The 26,137-nt window shown below is 36.0% G+C and overlaps 1 protein-coding gene across 1 annotated transcript in view; it reads left to right on the top strand.

The window, feature by feature from the left end:
* The window catches only part of SCAPER (S-phase cyclin A associated protein in the ER), a 362,563-nt gene that overhangs the window by 124,114 nt on the left and 212,312 nt on the right, over nt 1-26,137 (top strand). The window contains exon 21 of the mRNA XM_051982442.1: nt 19,007-19,143. Coding sequence (XP_051838402.1) covers nt 19,007-19,143 — 137 coding nt within the window. The remainder of the gene's footprint in view (nt 1-19,006; nt 19,144-26,137) is intronic.

Here is a 26,137-nt window from a genome sequence, read left to right as displayed (position 1 = left end):
TAGTATTTCTTTGGCCAGATTTCTTTTCCTTTAAGATCTTCTAATTTCTTTGATGTTTGATTCAAGAAAATTTATTGATCTGATGGGAGGAGATAAGATATTTACACAAGAAAGTAGGAAAGAAGTTAAAATCCTAGAGAAAAGGTTTTAAGCAATATGATGGAGAAAAAAACACTGCACTTTCTCGAGGTCTGACCTCATGAAGTACACGGCCTCGAGGAAGAAGACAGCATGGAGTTGGGGAACAGAGGGAGCTCGCCATGCCTGACTCTGACTATGAGTTCCTGGGAGGCCTCAGGCGAGCCTCCTCCTCTGGGAGGGCCTCTGCATGTTGGGGGGAAAAAGGGGAAGGCAGGATCTAACCAGAAGCATAATGGGCAGAATGAGAACGTCTGGCAGTCCGGTGTGCTAAGTGCTTTACTAATAGTATTACCTTCTACTTCTTTTTGTTTGTTTTACTCACTGATTATATATGTACAATATTTTCAACATATTTCTATATTAGTCACATTATGAAAAAAAATCAAAACAGAAGAGGAAAACCACTAGAAAGTAAAAACAAAAAAAATTTAGTAAGCTTCAATCCACATTCAATCTCCATAGTTCTTTCTTTGGATGCGAATGGCATTTTCCATCCCAAATCTATTGTAATTGTCTTGGATCACTATTACTGAGAAGAGTTAAGTTTGTCATATAGTTGATCATCACAAAATCTTGTTACTGTGTACAATGTTCTCCTGGTTCTGTTCACTTTACTCAACATCAGTTCATTTAAATCTTTCCAGGTTTTTCTTACATCAGCCTGTTCATCATTTCATTTCTTGTAGAACAGTAGTATTCTGGAATTCATATTCTATAACTTGTTCAGTTATTCCCCACTTGATTTCAGTTTCCAATTCTTTACCACCACAAAAAGAGTTGCTATGGATATTTTTGCACATGTGTGTCCCTTTCCTTCTTTTATGGTCTCTTTGTGATACAGACCCAGGAGAGGCATTGCTGGATTACAAGGTATGCCTTTGGGCATAGTTGCAGATAGCTCCCCAGAATGTCTGGATCATTTCGCAACTCCATCAACACTCCATTAGTGTTCCAGTTTTCCCACTTTTCCTCCAACTTTATCATTATCTTTTCCTGTCAGCCAATCAGATAATTATGATGTGGTACTTTGTAGCTTTAATTTGCATTTATTTAATCAGTAATGATTTTAGAGCATTTTTTCACACAACTATAAAAAAAGCCTTTAATTTCTTCATCTGAAAATTGTTCATATTTTTTAATCATCTATCAATTAGGGAATGAGTTGCATTCTTACAGATTTGACTCAATTTTCTATATATTTTTTAAGTGAGGCCTTTATCAGAAATACTGGATGTAAAAATTGTTTCCCAGTTTTCCGCTTCCTTTTTAATTTCAGCTGCATTGATTTTGTTGAAACCTTTTAAATTTATGTTATTAAAATTATACATTTTGCATTTTATAATGTTCTGGTTTTGTTTTGTCATAAATTCCTCCTTTCTCCAAAAATCTGATGGTTAAACTGTTAAATTACCCCCTTGTTGTTTTAATTTTCTTATAGTATCACCCTTTATGTCTAAATCATGAACTCTTACCTTCTACTTTTAACTTTGGAATCTTTTGCCAGATGAAGGTCTGTTTTTTTTGAAGTCTCTGTATGTTTAGGGAGTGTTGATCTCTTTTGAGATTTTACACTGAGTAATTTATTTAGTTTTGATTACCAGACCCAAGATAGTATAATTTCATTAACATTTACTAGCAGGTATCTATCTAGATGGTTCAGTGAAAAGAACACCAGACCTAGAGTCAGGAACACCTGAATTCAAATTCTGCCCAAGATACTAGCTATATGATCCTGGGCAAGTCACTTTACCTTTGCCTCAGTTTCCTCATCTGTAATATGAAAATAATAGAAGCACCCACCTCAGAGAGTGATGTAAGGCTCAGAGGATATAATATCTGTAAGGTGCTTTGCATAGTGTGTGGCTCATATGGAGGTACTATATAAATATCAGTTGTTGTTATTAAGTGATAATGATGACAACGATGTTGCTTTTCCTGTCTGATGCCTTTTTAAATTGGCTGTACACTCTGAGGGGCCTCCTTCCCTTCTTCCTTGCATAGCCTCTCTGCTTTCTTTCTTTGCACTTTTGATTCCCTTTTCTCTGGATCAAGGGTTCTTAGTATGAGGGCTAGTAGTTTTGTAAAAATACATTCCAAAAATATCAAAAAAAATTTTATTATATTTAGAAAACAGAATAAAAAAAAGGAAAACAAAACAAAATATTGTTGTACGTCAACAGAACATCAGGGAAAATTCAAAATATATGGCAATAAACTACCAGTTTAAGAAAGGATAATATAATAGTAGAAGAAATTATATTCATGAATGTCCACTTTTTCTTTACTTCCTTGTAGGTTCCTTTGTTCTCTGCTGTGCAGTTTTTAACTTGATTCTTTTTTTTCCTCCTATCATCCAGCCGCATTTCCCCCAGGCAGGCTATTAGTTAAACAAAGATATATTTGTGTATATATATATATAAAGATATATACATATATATATACTCACATACACACGCTTTCCCACTCTCTCCACCCCCTCCCCCCACATGTACACACATCTTTTCTATCCCTGCTAACTCTTTGCTTTAATTCTGCTTCTTAACTTGCCTTGCTATCACTTACCCTCCTCACTCGTGGATTCCCTTCTTTATCTTTTTCTCCCACCATTTGCTTCCCTCTCCACTCACCCCTCCCCCTTTATTTCGTTATAGGTTTTAGAGAGTGCCGTGTACTCTTCACTGCATACTTCACGTGTAGTGTTGCCTATTTAACCCATTCCCGATATGAATAGGTCTTCAGAACTGGAGCCCTCCTCCCACCTCTGTTGTCTCTGCAGCTGTTGTTCCTTTGCATTTCATTTGTATCACATAATTAGTATTTTTACCTTAACTTGGCCCCAACCTTTCTTTTGAGTTACCCAGTTGCTGATGTCAGTCTTAAACATATGATATACATTTCCATGTAAAAAACATAAGCAATTTGTCCATGTTAATTTCCTTGAAATTGATCTTTGATATTGACATATCTTTTGCATGTTAAATTTTCTATTGAGTTCAGGTTTGGTTGAAAAGAAAGTTCTGTAAATCTCCAAGTTCATTAAATGTTCATTTTTTTCATTCAATATTATAGGTAATTTTGTTGGATATGATATTTTTGGCCACAGGTCTTAATTCTGTCTGATTCCAGGACCTGTGATCCTTTATTGTAACTGCTGATAAGTCCTGTACAATTCTAATTGTAGCTCTAGTGTATTTTAATTCATTTTTTTTCTTGTTTCTTCCAAAAATTTTTTTTTGTTCTGAGGGTCTCGGGGTGTCTGTCTCTCTCTCTCTCTCTCTCTCTCTCTCTCTCTCTTTCTCTTTCTCTTTCTCTCTCTCTCTCTCTCTCCCCCTCCCTTCCCCTCCTCTCTCCTATCTTCTCTCCTCTCCCCTCTCTCTGTCTTTTTTTTTTTTTTTTTTTTTTTTTTTGCTGAGGCAGTAGGATTAAGTGATTTTCCCAAGGTCACACAGCTAGGAAGTGTTAAATGTCTGAGACCATATTTGAACTCAGGGCCTCTTGACTTCAGGGCTGGTGCTCTATCCACTGTGCCATCTAGCTGCCCCCACAAAGGATCTCTTTGAAGTGGTGATCAGTGAATTTTTTTCTAGTTCTACTTTCCCTTCCTGTTCTATCACTCCAGGACAGTTTTCTTGGATTATTTCTTGCACAATTGTGTCAAAATTCTTTTTGTGATCACAGGTTTCAGGTAGTTCAATTATTCTTATATTTTCTCTTCTTGATCTGTTCTCCAGATCTTTGTTTTTCTTATAAGATGTTTCACATTCTCTTCTATTTTTTCATTTTTCATAATCTGTTCGGTTCTGTTATTTCTTGGTCTCTCATAGCTTCACTGGCTTCCTCTTGCTTAATTCTAATTTTTAAAGAATTATTTTTTCTTTAAGACTCTATCTCCTTTTTCTAGTTGGTTAACTTCTTTTCATAACCTTTTTTTTGAATGACTTTTATTTATTTTTTATTTTTTTCTCTGTGTCTCTAATTTTTAAATTAATTTTTGAGTTCTTCTATGAATTCTCTTTGGGCAGGAAACCATTTAATGCTATTTTTTGCAGCAGAAGAAAATTTTGTTACCTTGGTGTCTTCTGAAGACGAACCCCTGTCTTCCCTATTCCCATAACAAGTTTCTATGGTGGGGGGGTTTTCTTTTTTGCAAATTCATTTTTTAAAAAATGATATGTATTAGAGTAAGTACCTCTAATTGTGGAGTTGGGGGGTGCCTCTGGCTTCCCTTCAGCTGTCCCCTCTGACCTGGAATCCCAAACCAAAAGCTTCCCTCTCCTGCAAGTGCCCACAGCCAGCAGCGTCCCTGCACTGCTGTCCCTGCCTGTACTTCCATTGTGCTGGCTCCTTCTTACTCAGAGCCTTGTCTCTGCAGCACAGCTGGGCCCAGTCAGCTGAGTTTCCCTGCTTATGCCCAGACTCAGACCCCAACTCTGCACTCAGCTAGCCTGGAAGTGTCGTGGGGTCTTTCTTCAGACTTTCTCAGATTTTGTGGAGAGGACCCCTGTTCTGCCCAAACTCTTCCTGATTTTTCGCTTGTCTGTGTTCACCCCAAGGTGCAAATTTGTTCTTTGTGGGGAAATTCAGAGAGCTTGAAAGTTACTGACCTGCTCCACCATCTTCTGGATAAAACAGAGTCCTCCCTTTAAAAAATATTTTGATTACTATCTTCTAAACTAGTTGTTTCTTTTCTAATCCTCTGTATTTTATTTTATGCATTTAGTACTTGTTCTTCTGGCAGACATCTTTGATAGCCTATTTAGAATATTTCCAATGTTGCTGTAGGATTGTTCCCCATCACACACCTTTTATAATAAACTTCTATTTGATTTTTGTTCATGCAAGTTTCATATTCTGTATTTCATTTTGATATATTTATTCTTAGGAGAAAAAGTCAGTCGCTCTCTCCTTCCTTCCTTCCTTCTTTCTCCCCTCTCTCTCTCCCAGCTTCCCTCCTTCTCTTTCTCCCTCTCCCCCTGTCTCCCTCTCCTCCCCTCTCTCCTTCCCTTTTCTCTTTTTCCTTCCCTCCTTCCTTCCTTCCCTCTTCCCTCCTTCCTTCCCTGCCTCCCTTCCTCTCTCTCACCCCCAAAATTCTGGCAACACATGCCTTTATAACTTCTATAAGAAAAACAGACACATTATTCAGCAAAGAGTCCTGAGTTTATATTTAATTGGAATGAAGATCATAAAATTAGACTATTTTGTAACACAGCTTTTGGGTCTTATTTACCCAAATGAAACAGAGCAGCTAAATTTCACAATTGCTAATCATTTTATATAATGTATGTTGCCAAACATAATTCATAATTAGGCTCCTTTCATAGACTAGTTTTTGAAGTAGATGTTTCAGAAATGCCTACATCAGTTTCTATGTACAACCAGTATATAGAACATGTGTAAGCAGCCAGGATTAAAAATGCCCAAAAGAACAACCATGAATGATAATAAACTGAAAAGAAAAGAAATATCAGCACTCTGAATTGTACTGTGTAGTTTTTGAAAACTACAGTTTTAAAAATTAAATCTGCTTCTAAGTAGTTCCAAGGATCAAGAACTGGGCCTGGAGGTCTAGAAGACCTGGGTTCAAATATGGTCTCTGATACTTACTCTTTGTATGACCTTGGGCAGTTCTTTTAAGTTCTTTCTGCCTCAGTTTCCTCAACACTAAAATAAGGATCTTAATTAATAGTACCTGTCTTATAGGATTGTTATGAATATCAAATGAGATAATTTTGTAAATTTCTTTGCAAACCTTAAAATACCATATAAATGCTAATTATTAAAATGCACTAAGATCAGAGTGTAAGTTGTAGTTTTCAGCATAAAACAGAATTACAAAAAAAGTTTTCAGTTTCATCAGTTTGCTAATTCTAATTGTTTTCTGTATTTGTTACCGAAATCTTAGCATTCATTTCCCCTAAAAAAGATTTTTAAATCTTTTTCAATCAAAGTGACCAATTATATTAACTTTGATCACTCTTCCTCTCTGCAGGTGCCTTATTTCTTTTTTCTTCCATCTGCCTGAGATGTTCTTTTACCTGTCTTTTGGTGGACTTGCTAAAATCAGCCTTTTCCTCAGAACATTTAAGTAAAGGCTGGTGTACATCAGCATTGTTCACTCTGTCCAACATTTCTTTGTTTTGACAAGTCAATTTGTGGGCTCCACTTCTCCTATTTTTTCTTCCATAGCCTTTAGAAGCCTTGGAAACTGCTAATCCTTTCTGATTGCAACCTCTCTGGGGGCGACACCGTTCTTTGAATCTCTTTGGCACAGTATTAGTGCTCTATAAAGGCTTGTTGATGATGCTCTCGGCCTCTGAAAGGAACAGGAATCACACCATGTGACAGCACCAGCCTCTTGGTGCTTACCCAGGGGAGAGGTGCTTCTTACTGGTGTGTACGGGTCTCAGTCATGGGTGTCCTCCAGAGAGGGGGCACAGTGCCCCAGGGCAACATCTGTTTTTGAGGCATCCTGGGGACACATTTGCAGTCTGTAGTTCTGTGTTCGTGTTGCTCTCAGGCCTGCAGAGAATAATTATGAGTGGAAATCGATGTTTAGCTCACTCACTTGAGAGCTATTTGTTGAACACCCATTGCTGAGCATTGAAGAGAATTCAGTTAAGTGTCAGAGTGTCGGTTGCTTGAGGATAGAGGCTGCTCTGTCTTAACACAGTCTCCCTAGTGGTGTTCTCACCCCTTGCTTGGCATCTAAGAGACATGGAAAGGAGGGAGGGAGAGAGGGCACGATCTTTGTTCTAAAGAAGCTCGCAGTCCGGCAGAGGAACCCAGGCCACTTTGTTAGCAACAGAGATTATCCCCTTGTGTCATTAGGTAGCAGTAGCAACATTAGAGGCATTCTGGGGAGGAAAAGGTTGTTCTTGAGCAGAGATGGGAAGTGCATGGCATTTTCCATGGGTGTCAACAGCCCCCCTTGATTGGAGTGAAGTGTTTGTATTGCTTTGTTAAGACCAGATTGTGTCGGAGAAACAGATCCATAGGACACAAGCAATCCTTGACGACTTTTGAATAGAGGGTCAGCTCTACTATTGAATAGAGTATTTCTCCTCTTGTTGAGAGACCCCAGCTGTATTCTGTGACAAGGATACAAATTAAGAAACAGAGTCAGTCTAAAGCATAAACCAAACGCTCTGGCCCACTTTTTAGCAGAAAGTTTCACAGTGTTAGCACATCTTGCCATTTATTCCCTAAGAACACATTGGTGAATGAATGATCAGTTTAATGGTGCTACACACAGCATCACTTACTTAACGGGAATCTATCCATCTTTCCAAGAGGTGAGACAGTGTCTTCTGTTAGAAAAAGTAGGAATACCCCTTTGACTAGACAGTAACACCAAGGAACTGTACTAATAACCTTGAATTATTTTCTAAGTAAACTTGGAAAGGTAGGTTGGAGCCAGTTTGTGCAGAGTTTTCAAAGTAAAACCTAAAGGTGATAATCTGACCTGAAAGGCAAAAAACCAGGGGAGTTGATGGAAAGATGGAGTGATATGGGCTGATCTTGACTTTAGGAAAAGCACTCTGTCAGCAGATTGGAGGTTCTAACAGAGTATGGAAATATCAACAGCAAGAGGAACCTTTTAGGAAGTTATGACAGTGATCAAGGTGGAAGAGCCTGAAATGAGTATAAAATGGAGAAGAAAGCTCCAAGTGTAAAATTGAGTTGGGAGTAGAAATGGTAAAGCTTTGATACTTTCTGTTTCTGTGGCATGAAGGAGTTAAAGGATTAAGGAAAGAACTGAGGTTGTTAATCTGAGAGATGTAGAGGGTGGTGGAGTTCTCAGCAGAAAAAGGGAGGTGTGGCAGTGTGGTGCGTTTGAGGGGGGAGAGAAGCAATTTGTGTTCCATAGGCGAAGCAGGGAGTACCTGTGGAAAGTCAGTTTGAAAAATCTCCAGGGAGTGGTTACAAATGTGGGACTAGAGATAAACATATAGATCCAGGAAGCATTGAGATGGTGATTACACCAAAGGGAGCTCATGAGGTCACCAAGAAATAGCATAGAGCACGTTGGAAGCCTCTCTCTCCTTTTAAAGCACAAATCCAGCAGCAGAGCCCTTGTGAAGGTAAGGAAATAGGTTGCTCTTGGGTGGCAAGAGGGCCATTTGAGTCCGCATTCACACTTCTTTCCAGCTTCTGCCTTGCCTTCCCAAGCACCCTTTGCAAGTAGCAGAAAACTTTGGGATAACCTGGCCAGGCTCCTCCTGGTGCTGCTCTCATAGTCACACTGATGGCAGTTTGGAAGAAATCTTGACTGTGAGTCAGATGACCAGGGCTACAGGTCTACTTTTGCCAGATAGGTGTGAGAGGTCACGCCAGTCATTTCCCTTCCATTTCCTCATCTGTCCAGTGAACTAGCTTACTCAGGTCTCCAGTCACACTAACATTCTGTTACTCCATTATGACCTTCTATTTTTATCACAGTTGTAGTGTTTCAGCTGTCTCAGTTTCATTATTGATTAAACAGGCTTCCATGGGCTAGGCTCCAAGTTTCTAACCAGCATACAAAAAAGGTTTCTGTGAGAAAATATCTTTGAAATCCCATAGTACTGACATGACCAACTTAGAAAAAAATAGCTTGTTTTCCAAAATTTAGGTTTCTTTGATTTACATATAGTAATCAAGTTCAAAGGATTTTTATTTGGATTTGGATATAAGATATAGTATTCACAGAAGAGAGACTAATTAAATGTTAAAGAACCAGGCCCCAAATTTATACAATACTAGCATTGTAAAGACAATTTTTAGAATAATAATCCATCATGATTCGAGAGAACTAATGATAAAACAGAGAGAGAATGGACACAAGACATAGAATGGGACATTCCATTGTGGACAAGGGCAGCATGGGGATTTGCTTTGCTTGACTATGCATAATTGTTTATAAGGGCACGCATGGTTTAAGGGGGTGCTTCCCACAAAGGGGGAAGAATGGAGTGGAAGTGAGAGGGAAAGAAAATTAATGCTTTAAAATTTAGCACTGTATCTTAAGTTCCGGAAAATGTATATTATGGGGGCTGCTTGGTAATGCAATGAATAAAGGACTGGCCCTTGAGTCAGGAGGGCCTGTCTTTAAATATAACTTCAGATACTTGACATTTACTACCTGTGTGATGTTGGGCAATTCACTTAACCCTTACTCTCAACTCTCCAAAAAAACAAAATGTATATCAATTTTAAAATGCCACATAGCAAAACGGTGTGCATTTTTTAATTCCTGTAGCACCAAAAGTTCACATACAAAGTGATATCCAGGAAATATTCATAAACAAGAAATTCTTCAGCATCAAGTAATTTGGTTTGTTCACTAATTAGAATATGTGAAAATATTTATGTTGGAAATTACAAAAAAGCATGGCAATAATACCATTAGTTCAACTATGTGTGATTTTATTTATTGTTATTTTCTCACATGATCAGTAAGCATTTATTAAATACCTACTGTGTGCTAAATGTTAGGGAAGTATAAAAGATTATTCCTGCTTTTAAGGAGCTTACAGACAATATACAAGCAGTTACCTATAAAGAAGACTGGTCTGTCTCTGCAACTTCATGGAGGATCTTTTAGAAGAATCCAGCTGGTTATGAGTGTTTAGATGGCTGGTTCCTAGGACACTTGTGACTCTCTTGATTCAAGTTCAAACTTTTAAGTGTTTTCCAATTATAGTTGTATCCACGATAGTTTGTGTTCCCCTGAATTCAGGAGCCTATGCTCATCCTCTACATGACCAACAAAAGCAGCTGGGTGGCTCAGTAAGTGAGCGCAGGGAGAACCGGCACCTGCAGGACCGGAACTTACAGCCTCAGATATCTCAGAGCTCTTTGACTTTGGACATGTCACTTACGCTCTGCTTTAATTTCAAGGGTAATTAATAGCACTTATCTTACAAGGTTATTGTGAAGATTGAATTATATTGAAAAATTGTTTTGTATAGTACCTAGTACATAGTAGGTATTTAATATATGCTTATTCCCTTCCCTTGTTCTGTCATCAGTCAATCAAAAAGAATCTGCCAGGTGGTAGAGATGGAGACAAAGCTGGAACAGTCTCTGCTCCCAAGCAACTGATATTATCTCCTTGTTCATGTTCAAGTAAATGTGAAAGATACTTGAAGTAAATAACAGATAATTGGGGGGAATGAGGGAGAAATAATTGAGGAGGGATAGGAAGGATAGGAAAGAAGTTAGAGAGGAACCTGGGACTGAGCTTTGAAAGAAGCTGTGCATTTTAAGAGGCAGAGGTGCAGAGGGAATGCCCTCTAAATATGGAACACAGTCAGATAGAAAATCTCGTGTGAGGAATATCAGCAAGAGGTGAAGTTAGACCTCTACTTTAACATATTTAACATGTAGTGGACTATCTGCCATCTAGGGGAGGGGATGGAGGGAAGGAGGGGAAAAGTTGGAACAGAAGGTTCTGCAAGGGTCAGTGCTGAAAAACTACCCATGAATATGTTTTGTAAATAGAAAGCTATAATTTAAAAAAGAAGAAGTTAGAGAAATACTTAGTTGATAATGATCCCTATGGCAGCATTTTGTGCGCAGAGACTGGATGTCTTCCTAAGCATCTCTCTTTTATGGGGTACCGCGTGGTCAGCTTGCAGTGGTAACCTCGGCTAGCCTGGGTTTTGGTCAGCTGATCTGGCCTACTCCTGGCATTGTGCTGACAGTGTGATCAAACTGCCAGAGTCCACATTCTGTTGGCATATATTCTTCAAGAACTTAGAAGTGTCAGGCTCAAGGACCAGATGCAGCCCACAGATTTAGAACAAGATTAAAATGTATTTGAGAAATGTTTAGCAAAATAACGAACAATCTAGTGCAATACAGATGATATTACTTGGTATGTCAATCTGTGGCTACAAGGATTTGTTTCTCCCTGAATTTGACTTTGCTGTTATATGCCATTATAAGGCACCATAGGAGGACTTTCAGAATGATGAAATTTCAGGTTTCAAAATTTCAAAGAGGCATTGTGATTTACTAGAAAGAACATCAAATTGGGAGTCTTAAAAGACCTACTTACAAATTCTGGCTCCAGTACTTGGTAGCTCTTTGACTATGGTCAGGTCATCCTCTCAGAGTCCTTCTTTTTCAGCTTTGAGACAACAGGAATTTTGCTTGATATGGAGCTGAGATGTCCTGTGTTATCTCCCCAATCCTCTGCTGTTTTTCCTTGTGTTCCTTTAACTTCAAGAAGGCTCACCTTGCTTATCTGTAAAATGAAAGAAGTAGGCAGACTAGATTATGACTGTGATCTGTTTTATTTTTAAGTCTTGATTTGTAAAATAGGCAAAATAATAATCTTTACAATGTCTCCTTTGTAGAATTTCTGTGAGGAAAACACTTTGTAAATTTAAAGCTTTATGCATATAAATCACTTCAGCTCTGTAATGATGTGCTTTAGCAGGGGTTATTATTATCCTTCCGTTTATATATATATACAATGGGAAAAACAGATTGTGACTTGAATTCTTAAAGAGAATATTTTGTTTGCTTATTTAAAAAAACCTAAGCAAAAATTTATTTCAAATGTCTATTTACATTTTTATGGCAGAAATAGGGGTAGGAGTTTAAAGAATCATTTATGAACACTGATCTAAATCTCCAAAAAAGCAGAATAATACATTCTAAGAACAAACAGTATAATGAGAGCAACAAGAAGTAACTTTTAATGGAGGTTAGTTTAATTAGAGTTAAATTTTCAAGCTGTCTCACCTCTTTCATTTTGTTTATGAAGAAATGGCGCCTTGGACCACTTGTAGGTAAGTAAAATCACCAAAGTATTAAGTGGCGAGATTGGCACCAGATCTTTGGGATCCTGATTCCTGAAATAGTGCCTTTTCTTCTAGCACAGCAAACTGATCATCTAGCAGCAGAGCCATGTTAGTGACTCTGGGTCTCTATTCCAGTGGTCTTTCTCATATAGTATGCTGAAAAATTTGAAGAAAATCTCCCCTGCTTTTTACATATGATAATATTAACAGAAACTCAGAATAGCACTTGCTGTTTCTACAGGGCCAGATTGTCATTCAATACCATGTGAGTTCTTCATAATATTTTTTCACTATTGAAAAATGCTGTTTTTCTTAGAATAATGTTTACTTTGGTCTGTGTGCTAGAGAAGTGACTATTAACTTGGAGTTCATTGTATTATTATTTGGGTTTTACTTAAATGGTTTCTGAAGATGAAGTTTGATATTAATCCAAACTGTTGTTTTTGAAATTTGAGAACTCTTAGAAGCATCTTCTGTTACTGTAGATCCAGTTTATTTGTATTACATATTTCGAAGTCATACCAAGTTATGTTATTGACAGCTAAGACCTCTCAGTCCTTTGCAATATGATAAATGAATAAGCTTGTTGAACTCTGTACTTGTCTTTGAGTCATCTATTAAGCCTCAGATTAGATCAGGAAAGGAACATCAGAATCTGCAAAAAAGATACAAAGCTTGTCCTCATTCATCATCCCTACCTCTCAGAAAGCTGATAGAGCATTTGTAATTGTCCCTGAGTGGCAAGGAGACAGCTGGTGGACTGTCATCCTATATCAGGAGGGTGGCTTGTCTCCTTTCAAGCAATGGATTAGCTGCATTTTGCTCATGCTGTCACTTCAGGCACTGATGTGTATAGATTGTAACTTGGATAAACCACGTAGATTTATTGTATACACATAGAAAAATGGATAGGTTGGGTCGTGTCTTTCACATATTCCTTATCTGTTACATAAAGACATCATGTGGCTGTTTGTTGCTGAGCTGTTCAAAATGATAATACTTTAATAAAGAACTTTCCAGTAAGAGGGGTCACAGCTGTTCAGTAGAATTCACGTAATGAAAAGTTTTATCAAACTGTAAAAAAATCTCTTGAGATTTCAGGTCATAAGTCTTGATTTTTTTTCCTTAACTATATTCCCATTGGTCACCTCTCTCGATGCTACAATATCTTTGGAGCATTTTAAGGTTTCCTTTTCTGTTAAGTAAATGTGACAGGCATGAGTCAGATTTACTTTTGTTCTCCTATTCTTGATTTGATAGTTATCTGTGGACTTTTTTTCAAGTAAGTATCTAAAAAATGAGTATTTCGTACCTTTATGATTTTTACTTTACAACTGATGATAAAATTGGCTGGGTGGAAATAAGTTTTGAATTTTAAAGTAATAATGAATATTTTCTTATTTTCACATTTGATTAGGTTTTTCTTTCCTTTTTCCAAGTAAAACTAAAAATTATTCTAAAACTGTGATTTCCTTTTAAAACTTTTTTAAAATTAATACAATAATTTAAAATTAATACAATTAATACAAAATAAGTAAACTAGTTACTTATCTGCTGTAAGGAAGATTAAAGAGAAAGACAAAAAATTTACAGTTGCCTCATCAACCATGTCATATAGTCTGTTCCCTACCTTTGCCATGAAGGGAGGCACTTACATTTCCTGATCTCTTCTCAGGACGCAGGCTTAGTCACCATCACTGACTAGCATTCAGTTTCACTTTATTCTTCTTTCTGTTTACATTGTTGTCACTCATCATGTGCGTTGCTTTTTCTGGTTTTATTTATTTCGCTCTACATTCATTCATAAATGTTATCCTATCCTACTGTGAATATTTCATATTCATCCTTTCCTTTGGTGCAGAAATACTCCACTATATTCATATGCCACAATATATCCATTTTCTAAATGATTGGCATTTGTCTAAATCATTTAAATGATTGTAATCAGAAGCAGTCTTTTGGGGAAAACCTGCCTTCTCTCAGCAGAAACAACATGCATAGGTGGGCATATGCAAAATATGTCGGAAGTTAAATGAGAGATGACTTTTGAAAGACGGACTCTAGGAGCTAGAGATCAGGAAAGGCATCATGAATGGCACTGTTGGGGCTTGAAGCTAGATGTGAGAAGTGGGGTGTAGTGTGAGATAGAAGGAAGGCTCATTGGGCCCAACCAGGGAATGGACAAACGGGAGTTATGGCTACCTAGAGTGGCCAAAGGAGCCGGCTGGGGAGTTAGGTTCTGAATGGTTGCAAATGCCAAGCAGCAGATCTGATCTGATCCTGGCAATAACAGGGAACCACTGGAGTTGATTGATTAGTAGAATCATGTGATCAGAACTGGGTTTTTTTCTTTAGATGTTCATGAGAAAAACGTGCTGTAAATATGTTTCAGTTAACTGTTTCCTTTTAATTCTAATTATATCAGTTATGTTTATATAGACTTTTAAAATATGCTACAGTCTCAATTGTCCATTTTATCACCAATGAGTCTTTGTGTCCCTTGTTTCATGAATTTTTCCTATAACCATAAATAGAAAAGGATATTTCTTCTTAATCCTCTGATTTGTTTATGATGTAACATTTTACCTATATTAATGTTTCCACTCTCCTTATCTTGGGATACATTGGGAGCCATTACTTTTAAACCTAGTTTTTGCCAGACTGCTTTCCACTTTTCCTAGGAGTTTTCATCAAATATTGAGACATTACCAAGTAGCTGTGGTCTTTGGATTTATTGAACTCTGTGGTAAGAATACTGTGCCTAGAGCTGGGAAGACCTGAGTTACATAAACTGAAAAATATAAAAAATATGAGTGAGTGTTGCTTGTTAATTATAAAAAAAGAGTTTTTGGCATAGGAAAATAATAATTTTAAGACTTTTAAAAAGAGAGCTCTCATCATTACATCAGAATCATTCAAAATTGTTTGGAAGATAAAGCACTAGAAAGCCTTTGTTTTTAATGGGATATAAAATAGGAAGCTATGTCATTGCCAGAATTGTTCACTATTTTGATTGAGGAAAATTAGGGTTTAAGTTTGAGAAGAATTCTCTATGAATGGTGGAGTCTTTAAATTCTCTAATTTGTAGGTGACATTTTATTGATTGTATTCTGCTCCAAGACATTGCAGAACATCCTAGAAGTGATTTATTATTGTCAAAGTGAATTTGGCCTGCCTGACCATCCACATAGAACAGAGATTAAAAAAAAAAAAAAAGAAGAAGAAAAGAAAAGAAAAGCTTGTCCACCAGCCGGTATATTTGAAATAGGTAGAACATATAGTGACAGTGGACTGGACCCAGAGCTAAATAGAACAAGAAGAATGATCTGGTTTACTCTGGTAGAATTGAAGAGTCTTTTAATCTCAAGCTTTCCATCAAAGAAAGCAAAGGCTTTTTAAAATGCCAACATTCTACTTTCTTGGCAGCGTGACACCATGTGACAGTGAAACATGAAATATGGCAATGTCTGAAGAATTTAAAATGTGTATCTCACAAATGGCAACAAAGAGGCATGTGGTGAGTACGAGTAAGCTGCAGTTTATGATCAATGAGGAGCTTTGAAGAACAGGAAGAAAATATGTCATGAAGGAATTATATTCTTATAAGAAAAGAGGAACTGGTCATGTGGTACACTGAAGATATGCTAGGCTGGTGGATCCATGGAGTGCTCCTCTTGTACCTTCTTATGTCAGAAGAAAGTGAGGGAGCCCTTTAGTGCATCATATGACAAGCCTGTGATGAACTTATTAGAGTATGTGCACAGACCACATGTCCAGGCAGAGATTTGTGGTCTTGGTTTTTGGAAAGAACTTCCAATTAGATGAGATCATAGATTCATTTCACTTTCTGAATAATTCATCTGGTATTAATGAAAACAGGATGAAAGCAAGAAGTCATCTTCCCACCTGAGCTGACCAGTGTTGTGGAAGATGCCCTATATTTTAGCAGCTGAACATTTCTCTCTTGTGTATGTCTTGTTTTTGGTCAGGTAAGATGACCAAGTATCTACTGACCTTGTGAAAGGAATAAAATAACAATGAATAGAGAAATCCATTGGTTAAAGTAATTCCAATATGGTCTAGTTAGTTTTGCTATATTCCATGGTCATAATTTGAAATCTAGTGCACTGTATTGAATAGCACAAATCCACTAGTATTTGCTGGTGCCTAGAAAAATAATCACCCTGCCACTTACACTTTTCAAAAGCACAGCTATGTGTATAAGTTTCTTTTCTTACTTCCAGATATCTGTAACAAATTTGGGTTCATATCTTCTCAAAATGATGCTCTGAGCTCTATTTTTCTCTTTTTGAAATCTTATTCCTACAACTAACTATTGTATTTATCATATGATACCCTATTACAAGAGTTTAAAAAATTGATTTTCCTAAAATTAGAAAATGAAAGATAAAATAGGAAACTCCATTTGTGGTAATCATTCTTAAAATCACTCTCAGAAAGTGATTTTAGCTCTTCTCTTCACTTTTCTTTTCAAAATACAAGGGGGAAGTTGTACTCTTCCAAATAGTCCTTCTGACTGCCACCTCTAAGGTCATAGATCTGGAATAGAAAAGGTGCTCCTCAGAAGCCCTCTAGTTCAGTGGATGTAGAACTTGAAGGGACTTGGGCCATTCATGCAGTCCTTTTATTTTATATATGAGTATTGCCCCTATTACTCCAGTTATTGAAGTTCTTTATTTACTTAAGGAGTACTGTATAACTGAATATGTACAAGTCTTTTGTGTGCTTTGTAGATTGATCCCCAAGTATTTTGTGCATTTTTTAGTTATTTAGAATCTATTAATATCATTTAAAATATAATGATTTTTGATGGTTTATTTGCTGAAGCAATGAGTTATTTTTGTGTACCAGATACTGTGCTAAGCAATAGGGCTACAAGGAATGATTTTTTTAAAAACAAAAATAAGTTCTTGTTCTTAATGAACTTACGTTGTAAATAACTCAGCATGTTTACTATTTGTAGAGAGAATAAATGAAAAGCAATATGAGAAGGGTACAGTCTATTTCCATCTTTTCTTTTAATTCCTATTACTTAGCACAATGCCTGGACGGACTCTGGTACACTTAATAAATGCTTGGTAATTGATTAATTGATTTCGTTTTTTCCTACTTCATTTTTCTCAAGTTCCATTTCTGCTTCCTTGCATTTCCGTATACTGACATAGTAGAGGTCAAAGATAGTACTCAGTGATGAGAATGTTGTTTTAGAAGAGCAAGTATTCTGTTTAATGTCTATTTTTTTTGTCCAGATTTCATATGTAAATCTTCTGGTGGTATTCTGACTTAGTTGCCAAGCTTTGTGGCTATTCATTTCACCTGTACAGCTTTTCTCTGTGTTACACATTAATATTGCTCTAGACTATATTGCCTGTGGTTTCTTTGCCTCTTTGTCAAGGAGATTGAGTGCTGGCTGAAGTTGTTTCTGAGTTCTTTTGACTGCTTTGTTGTGGAGGATGTTTTGCATCTGTTAAGACTTCTTCAAGAAATGGAAAAGTACCTTTACTACTATTTGTTTTCCCTTTTATTTGGAATAGAGTGCTAGTTATTTTTCATTTTTCAGAATCATTATCTTAAGTAGATCATGTTAATACTATGATAATTGTTTGCTTAAGAGCTTGTGTTTGATAAGCTTAAGGGAATAACAGCATGCTTCAGTGAGAGAACACTGAATTTGGATCACAGGCCCTAGGTTTGAATCTTATATCTACCATTTAGTTACTGTCTCATTTTGGATGTGTCATTTAATATTGCTGGTCCTCAATTGCCTGACACATAAAATAAGTAGGATTAGATTAAGTGATCTCTAAAATCTCTTCCAGCTCCATTTGTGAGTGAAATATTGAAAATTTCAGTATGACACTTTTAAAACAATTTTTTTTGTATGCAGTACTCAAATACTTAATTAAAAATATATAATTTAATTTGTATGCACATAGGACTTTTTTTTCACTTTTAGATTTTATAAATTGTTTTGGTTGGAAAATTTCTTACTTGGTAGCCACTACTTTGTTCATGAACTTCTCTGTACTTAAGCTTAGCATTTCAAATAATAAATTTATCAACCCCATACTTATATTCTTTTCAACTTGTTTAAGATATGTCAGAACTTTTGCTACATTTTAATAATCTAGGTAAAAACTGGGTTTTCTTATATTTAACCAATGCCTTCAAGAAAGGACTGCAGAATCTTTTAATTCCTCTCTGTGCTCTAAGAGTGTGTCATTCCTAATCTGTGACATAAGGGTGATTGCTGCATTGCTAAAAGGGAGGAAGACTCCAAAGAGGTTTCACACAGTAGTGTAGGATTAAGAATTTTAACAGACCAGAGCACACAGTTTGGCCTCCCATAGAAAGTTGCATAGGGACTTGAAACTTGGTGATGAGGAGGAAGGATCTTTCTGAGTTCATTGTTTGAAAGCATCAAGTTGAGAAAAGATATGTTGAATGAGGGAAGCAACTGGTGAGTCAGTGTCGCTGAAACTCATATGAAACTTGGTTGAAAAGCTAAACTGAGGCCAGATTGTAACAAGCCTTGAATGCCATATATAGAGCTTTTTTAATAGAGTCTAGGGAAGAGAGTAAAATGATTCTTAATTTCTTTTTATTATTACTTTTATTTTATTTGGGACTTGAGTTTATTTCCGGGATTTATCTGTTTTGGGATTATTGATTTTGGTCACTGCAAATGATATGGAACCTCTTCACTTAGAAGGAAGCACATTATTCTTATTTAAGAAGCATAGACTCACTGATAAGTCATTTGTAAATGTTTTGTTCCTTTTTTCATGTAAATTGCTTCTTAGAGTCCTGAGAGAGTTAATGGTCTTTTAAAAGCTGATGTGAAATATTTAAGCCAGCTTGCAAATAGGGTAGGATCATGCCTGCTTTTTAACAGACTTACACATACATGTTACTGGCTGAGAAGTATCAAAGCCTCACATAGAAGAGTTTTTACTTAAACTCTTTTCAACCTTCTTTTGGGTAACAGTGGTTGACTCTTACGTGCTCATCAGGTCCATGGAAATCAGTTGCTGTTTTGTTGTCTTTTGCAGGAGCATCTGTCACTGAAGAAGTACATTGTTGACATTGTGGTTGAAAGCTCAACACCCACAGAGCCTGTAAAAGATGTAGATGAGCGGCAAAAAAACAAGAAGAAAGCCAAAAAGCTGAAAGCCCGCATGAACTCCAGGTACTTGCTCTAAGGGAGGCTTTTCCTCAGTCCAAATATCACCGAAGGGTAAAAAAGAGTTTACAATTATTTGCTTTACGAATGCCTTGAAAATAGTGCTGATGAGCCTAATTTATAGCCACTTCCTCTGATTGAGAAAGAAAAGTGCCCATCGATCGATGGGAAGCCCTTGCTTTCACCTGTTTAAGAGCCTTTCTCATAATTGGACGTCAGGGCCAGGCCCAGACGGCAGCCCCTTCTAGAGCACAACAGCAGGTTTAAGTATGTGCAAACCAGGCCTGTTTTTCTTTCCAACTATTGATTTTTAAATGAAGTATCAAAGAAAATCAATAGTAATCAACAAATAGAAGCCAATGGCTATAGTGTCAAATCCCATGACTAGGTTTAATCAATCTGTTGTCTGTCACAATAAGAAAAAGTCAGAGAAATATCTTGAAATGGAAAGTGAGTTGTTAGCCCTGTAGTTTATCACTGGCCTAACGAATGACACCTGAAGATCGCACAGCTATGGAAGCTGCTATTGGGTAGTGGTCATCCTGATAACGGTGCTTGAGGAGTGTGGTGGAAGAGAAAGAGGCCTGACATGGGTTTGAAGTGGTGTTTTGCTCCCTCTCACCTGTGTGAGACGAGCAGACAAGTCAGTGCTAAGCCTATTGGGTCAATTTTCTTCCTCTGTAAAATGGGTGTAGTAGAAGAAAAGATCTCCAAGGGCCTTTAGCTCTGAATCCTATGGCCCTGTTTTCATGATTTCAGTAGATAGTTATAGAGCTTCTTGATTTTTTTATGATTCCAAGCTACATCAAGAAGCTTGAAAAATGTCACACAGAAGAACTTTGAACTTGTATCCTTTGATACCCCTCTGCATCATGGTGCAGAGGTTACCTTCCAGGGGTCCTCAAACTACGGCCCTGGGCCAGATGTGGCAGCTGAGAACGATTATCCCCCTCACCCAGGGCTATGAAGTTTCTTTTTTATATTTAAAGACCCATAAAACAAAGTTTTTATTTTTAATATAGTCCGGCCCTCCAACTGTCTGAGGGACAGTGAACTGGCCCCCCATTTAAAAAGTTTGAGGACCCCTGCCTTAGTCTCCTGAAGGCTTTGGTTCTCTAGACTAGGCAGGTTTTACCAAAGTAAGTTTTGAAGCATAGGCCCAAATGTAGACTTTCCCCATCTGCTGAGGAAATTGCCTTTTTTTCTTAGTGATTCTCTAAGGAGTGGATAGGTATGTGTTCCTCAGGGCCCGTACTCTGTAGGCCTTGAACTTAAGGGGGAAGGTAGAGATGGAGAAAGCTCCAGGTTGCCCCCTCTGACTTGTACTTGTACCAGACATGGCTGAGCAGAGCACATTGTAGTTGGTCCCAGAGAAAAGGAGCCAATTTTGGGGCAAGAGCAGAAGGAGAGAATACCTGGTCTCCCCATCTCAAATTCTTGTTAGATTACTCTGGGGGGAATTGGGTGTAGCCTTTAAAGGATCATCAGCATCTTTATCAGAAGCTTCTCAGGTGGGAGATGGGAAATGGGATCTGGAAAGGCTAGGTTAGAGCCACATTGGTCAGGTAGCATAAGAGTAAATAGGAGGAAGGGAGAGATATGGGAGACAGCTTTAGGAATTCAGTGCAAGGGTGGTCTGAGGAGGTAGGGCTGTCCACTTCTTCAGGGCAGTTCTGGTGCTGACAGTAATGGCAGCCTGAGTGCCAGCTGCTCCTGAGTCCTTGATGTCCTCACTAAGAGAATGGCTTAGACTGTATTTTATTTTGTTGATTTAATTTTTCATTTTCTTTTTAATTTTGTTATCTTACATTTATTTATATTAAATGTACATATTTAATATATATTAAAGATATTTATATTTAATTTTGTATGTTATCTTCTTTTTAGTCAAGTAGCCTACAGATTTTTCAATTTTGTTCATCTTTTCAAAGGTCCAGCATTTAGTTTTATCATTTCTATATTCTTTCTGGTTTCAAATTTAATTTCATCTCTGCTAATTTTCAAGATTTTTTCATTTGAACTTATTTTGAGTTTTTTTTTTAAATGTGCATTCATTAAATTTTTTTTTTTCAGTTTGGTTACTGTATGATTTAGAGATATTACTTTTCTGCAAACCACTTTAGCTTTATCCTAGAAATTATGGTGTGCTATTTCATCATAGTCATTGTCTTTCAGAGTTATCAGTTATTTATATTTTCTTTTTGATCCATATATTATTTAGAATTTTATCATTAAGTTTTCATTTTAATCTGTCTTTGATTGCATTCCCCGAATTAATTACTATTCTAATTACTTTTGGGGTTGTAATGAATGAGCTTGGTACTTTTGCCTTTTTATATTGTTGGCAATATCTCTCTGCTTACTGCATGGTCTGTTTTTGTAAAATGTCTTATGTGGTGCTGTGAATAAATGTATTTTGGGATTCTCCCATTCATAGAGCATAATTCATCTCTTAGTTTTCTCCATTGTCTAGTAGTATGTTTAATATTATAAATGCCCTTTGTTAGGTGTTCCTGAGAACACCTTTATTATTCTTATTTCCCTTATGTATCTTTAGGAATGATATTAGTTTGAGGTCTGTTGTTCCTTTGACCAGAAATAGTGTCATTTCCTTGTTCTCTGAGTTTTGTCTAATAGTCACAAATGACATTATGGCCTTTTTGGATCCATCTAATGCACAGGAAACTTAGTTTGAATCTCTTATTTGATTCTGGGTATATTTTTGTGTTTTAGATATCAGAAGCAGATTGTGGAGTTTCCAGTTCCTTCACGTTTATGCCACTCTGTTTCTTTTTATTGAAATAGTTAACCCTTTCACATTTAAAATTATGAGAATTAGGCTTATGTTTTCTATCACTTGCATCTCTAATACTTTGTTTTCATTTTATTGATAATTTTAATTATAACATTAAATAATTTACTAATTAATAATAAAATTTCATTTTTCAAAATACATGCAAAGATAGTTTTTAACATTCTCCTTTGTAAACTTTGTTCCAAATTTTTCTCACTCTCCACCCCGCCTTACCTCCAAGACAGCAAGCAATCTGATATAGGTTAAACATATGCAATTCTTCTAAATATACTTTCGAAATATTCCTCATGCTGGGCAAGAAAAATCAGATTAAAAGGGAAAAGACCACAAAAAAGAAAAGAAAAAAAGCAAACAACAATAACAACAACAAAAAGTGAAGATACTATGCTTTGATCCACATTCAATCTCTCTGGATGCAGATAGCTCTCCATCCTAAATCTATTGAAATTGCCTTGAATCATTTCATTGTTGAAAAGAGCCAAGTCCATCACAGTTGATCATCACATAATCTTGTTGTTCCTATGTCTAGTACTACTTTTTTTAAAAGTTTTTTTTGTTCCTATTACTCTTTTAATGAATGAAAGAATAATAAATGAATAAAAATGCAGTAAAAAGAAAAACTTCATACTAAATGGGCATAGTCAAGCAAATTCCTACATTAACGATGTTCAAAAATTCACTTCACATTATGCATTTTGAGTCCATGACACCTCTGTTAGGATGTGTTTAGTGTGCTGCATCTGTAGTTCTCTGGAATCACATTGATCAGTTCTCCGTCTCTTAAAGTTATCTTTCTTTATAATGAATTGTATACATTGTTTTCCTAATTCTCATCACTTCATTTTGTATCAGTTCATACAAATCTTCCCATCATTTCTTATATGCAGTAATACTACATTGCATTCATATATGTAATTTGTCTAGCCTATCCTCAGATTATAGACGCTCCTTTAGTGGTCAGTTCTTTGCTACCACAAAAAGTAGCTGTTATATATTTTTTTAAACATGGATCTTTTCCCCCTTTAAAAAATTTTTTTTTGGGGGGAATAGGTCTAATAGTATTCCTGGGTTAAAGGGTAGGCAGAATTTAGTGACTTTTAGGACATTGGGATTGCTTTCTAAAATTGCTTAACCAGTTCATAGTTATTCCAGGACTGCACTTTTGTGCCTGTTTTTCTGTAGCTTTTCCAACATTTGTTATTTCCCTCTTTTGTCATTTATGATTTAAAACGTTTTTTCAATTGATTATTGACAGATTGAATTTTTTTCTTTTGAAAGCTTCCTATTTAAACAATTTGATGATTCATTTATTGAGAAATGGAACTTAGTCTTATAAAATGTGAATCAGTTCCTTTTATATTTTAGTTATATAACATTTATAAGAAAGCCTTTTTGCAGATATTTTTCCACATCTGTTTCCTGCAGACTTTTTTCTCTTTCCTTACTTCTTCCTTTTCCAATTTTATTTGCTACTTTCCAAATATGGTTAGAGGATGTCATTTTTAATCATTAATTTCTTTTTCTTTATCTTATTTTGTTAGCTCTTCTTTCAATTTGTTACCTCTTATTTTCATTAAATAATTTCATTAAGAGTGTGGGCTGCTTATATTTTTGTTTTTCTTTCCAGGTTATTTTTACCTTTCTAAATCAGAGTTTTCTTGTGCAACAAGAGAACTATAAAAATATGTATACCTATATTGTATTTAAGCTATACTTTAACATGTTTAACATGTATGCGACTGCCTGCCATCTAAGGGAGGGGATGGAGGGAAGAAAGGGAAAAATTGGAACAGAAGTGTTTGCAGGGGTCAATGTTGAAAAATTATTCACGCGTATATTCTATTAATAAAAAGCTATAATAATAAAAAACAAACAAAAATAAATAATTTCATTTAAAATTTCAATTAAATAATTAAAATTTTCCTTCCTTTCTTTCCTTCCCTCTAAATTCTTTTCTTTCTTCCCCTCCTTTTTTTCTAAAAAGGATTTCTTTACCTTGTTCTCTTCATTAATTCTCTCTTTATCATATCTATCTTGTACTTTTATTCTTAGATTTATGGTCAATATTCTTATTTTGTCTTTTATTAATTTTTGTTCATCATGGATTTAAAGCTTCTGAAATATCAAGTTTGAGCTCTCTATTCTTACCAATTTATTCTTTTCTTTGTGACTTTTTACCTATTATTCCTTTTTCATAATTGTTGAGTGAAGAAATGAGGATAGAAATGATCTATCACGGTAGAAGGTAGTCTCTGTTCCAACCCATGTGGTCTATAGATCCTTGAATACTGCATAAACCTTCTCTTTATCATCTGCTGTATGATCTTATTTCTCTGCCTAGTTTTCCCATCCTTTTGGGTTCCAGTTGTCCTTGGAGCTCAGATTTCTCATCTTATTAGCTTGTATGTTTACCATGAGGGTAAGCCCTAAACAAAGTGGTAGGCCTGTGCAACAGCTCCCTCCATCTTTAACACATACTATTATGAACATGTGTCTCTTCCCTCATGGGAAAACTTTCTAAGGGGATCCTCTGCCTCTTTGGGGTTAAAACTCCCATTTGATTCCCTGGTTTCAGTGGGCTTCTTTTGTCTCATCTTCCATTCCCTTGCGGTCCCTCTCCTTGCTGTAAGAATGATAGGAATTACTGTCTGCTTTTCTTTGTCGACTCATGACTTCTTCAGAGTATGTTGCACTTTTCCTTCCTTTCTATGCCTCCTTTCCTCCTCTCTGTAGCTTTGATCCAGAACTTTTTTAGTTGCTTTTAGAGGGTGTCAAGGCTAGTTCACTTCACTTTGGTTTCCTCATCTTTACTTCTCCTTCTTTAGATTCTTTTATAATGGAAAAATCTATTGATGAGATCTCTTTCCTTTTTGTCCCATAGGTTAGTCTTTCTGTTTCTCATTTTTAAAATAATTACATGAGAGAGTATCATTTATTTCATTACTTCTTTCTTCAAAGTTATATTGGCTAACTTTTGTTGTGTTTCTGGTGTTCACAGGCCAGTGTTTTATTCAATTCTGTTTATTTTTTTTCAAGAATTCTTCAAATGTCTCTTTTTGGAATCCTTTTTTCATCGCTGATTAGCTTTGAGTTTGCAAGATGACTCATTTTGAATTGCATCTTGGATTTCTTTGGTTTTCAAAATACCTTGTATCATTCCTTTTTTCTGTTTCTTTTGGATACAAATAGTTTCATGTTATTTGAAATTCCTTTTCTTTTATATTTGCAGATAGTTCTTCTGGATTGTTGATATAATTGATTGTATGGCATTGGAATTTTTAAAATGTGTGTGTATGTACTTATGTATGAATGTGTGTTAAAGTTTAAGATACAGAGTTTTGTCTGTCTCGTTTTCTCCTGAAGATGATATATGGATTTTTTCCATTGGTACTTTATTTTCTGTATTCAGAAATTCCAAAATTTTTTGTATTCTTTCATGCATTATGATGTTAAGACTTTTCAATTTGTTTATGCTTTTTGGGGAACCTTAAGGACTTTACTAAATTTCCTGCATCTTGTCTCTTGGTCAGTGATTTTTTGTGTTATAAAGATCATATATTCTTTTAATTTATTGCTTTTTGTTTTTCTTCTTTTAGATTGTGCTTTCACTCTAATTCAAATCTGTTACCTCTTTTGCTTCTTTTGAAGAACTTGTCATTATGTATTTAAGTTTTCCTCTTTTTCTAATTATTTCTACTATGAAAGATACAAATTTTGTATTTTTCCCTCCTAATTTCTCTTATAGTTTTCATTTACCTTTTGAAATATCCTGGAACATATCTTCTTATTCTGTACTCTACTGGGATTCCACAGGATTCTTTTTTTTTTTTTTTTTTTTTGCTTTTTAATAATTGTTAAGAGGATGTTTTAGTCTCTTTGCTATATGTATAGAATAGTACTCAGTGGTCTATTTTTACAGGATTTGTCCCTTCCTGCAATAATTGTTGAAATAACTTGACACAGACAAATCTTAGAGTGGATTGATATTTGATTAGAGCTTCATATTGTCACCACTATTATCCAGAATCTATTGCCTTGTAGTCCTTGGGAGGGAAGCTCGTTAACTCTAAGATCTCCAAGATGCTATTGTGCACCTAGGTGGCACAATGGATAAAGTTCTGGGCCTGGAGTCAGGAAACTCCTCTTCCTGAATTTAAATCTGGCCTCAGATACTTCCTAACTGTA

This window comes from Antechinus flavipes, chromosome 2, assembly GCF_016432865.1.
Source record: "Antechinus flavipes isolate AdamAnt ecotype Samford, QLD, Australia chromosome 2, AdamAnt_v2, whole genome shotgun sequence".
NCBI classification, from domain to species: Eukaryota; Metazoa; Chordata; class Mammalia; order Dasyuromorphia; family Dasyuridae; genus Antechinus; species Antechinus flavipes.
Note: the sequence above shows the minus strand (reverse complement) of the source record. Positions and strands in the feature narration are given on the sequence as shown.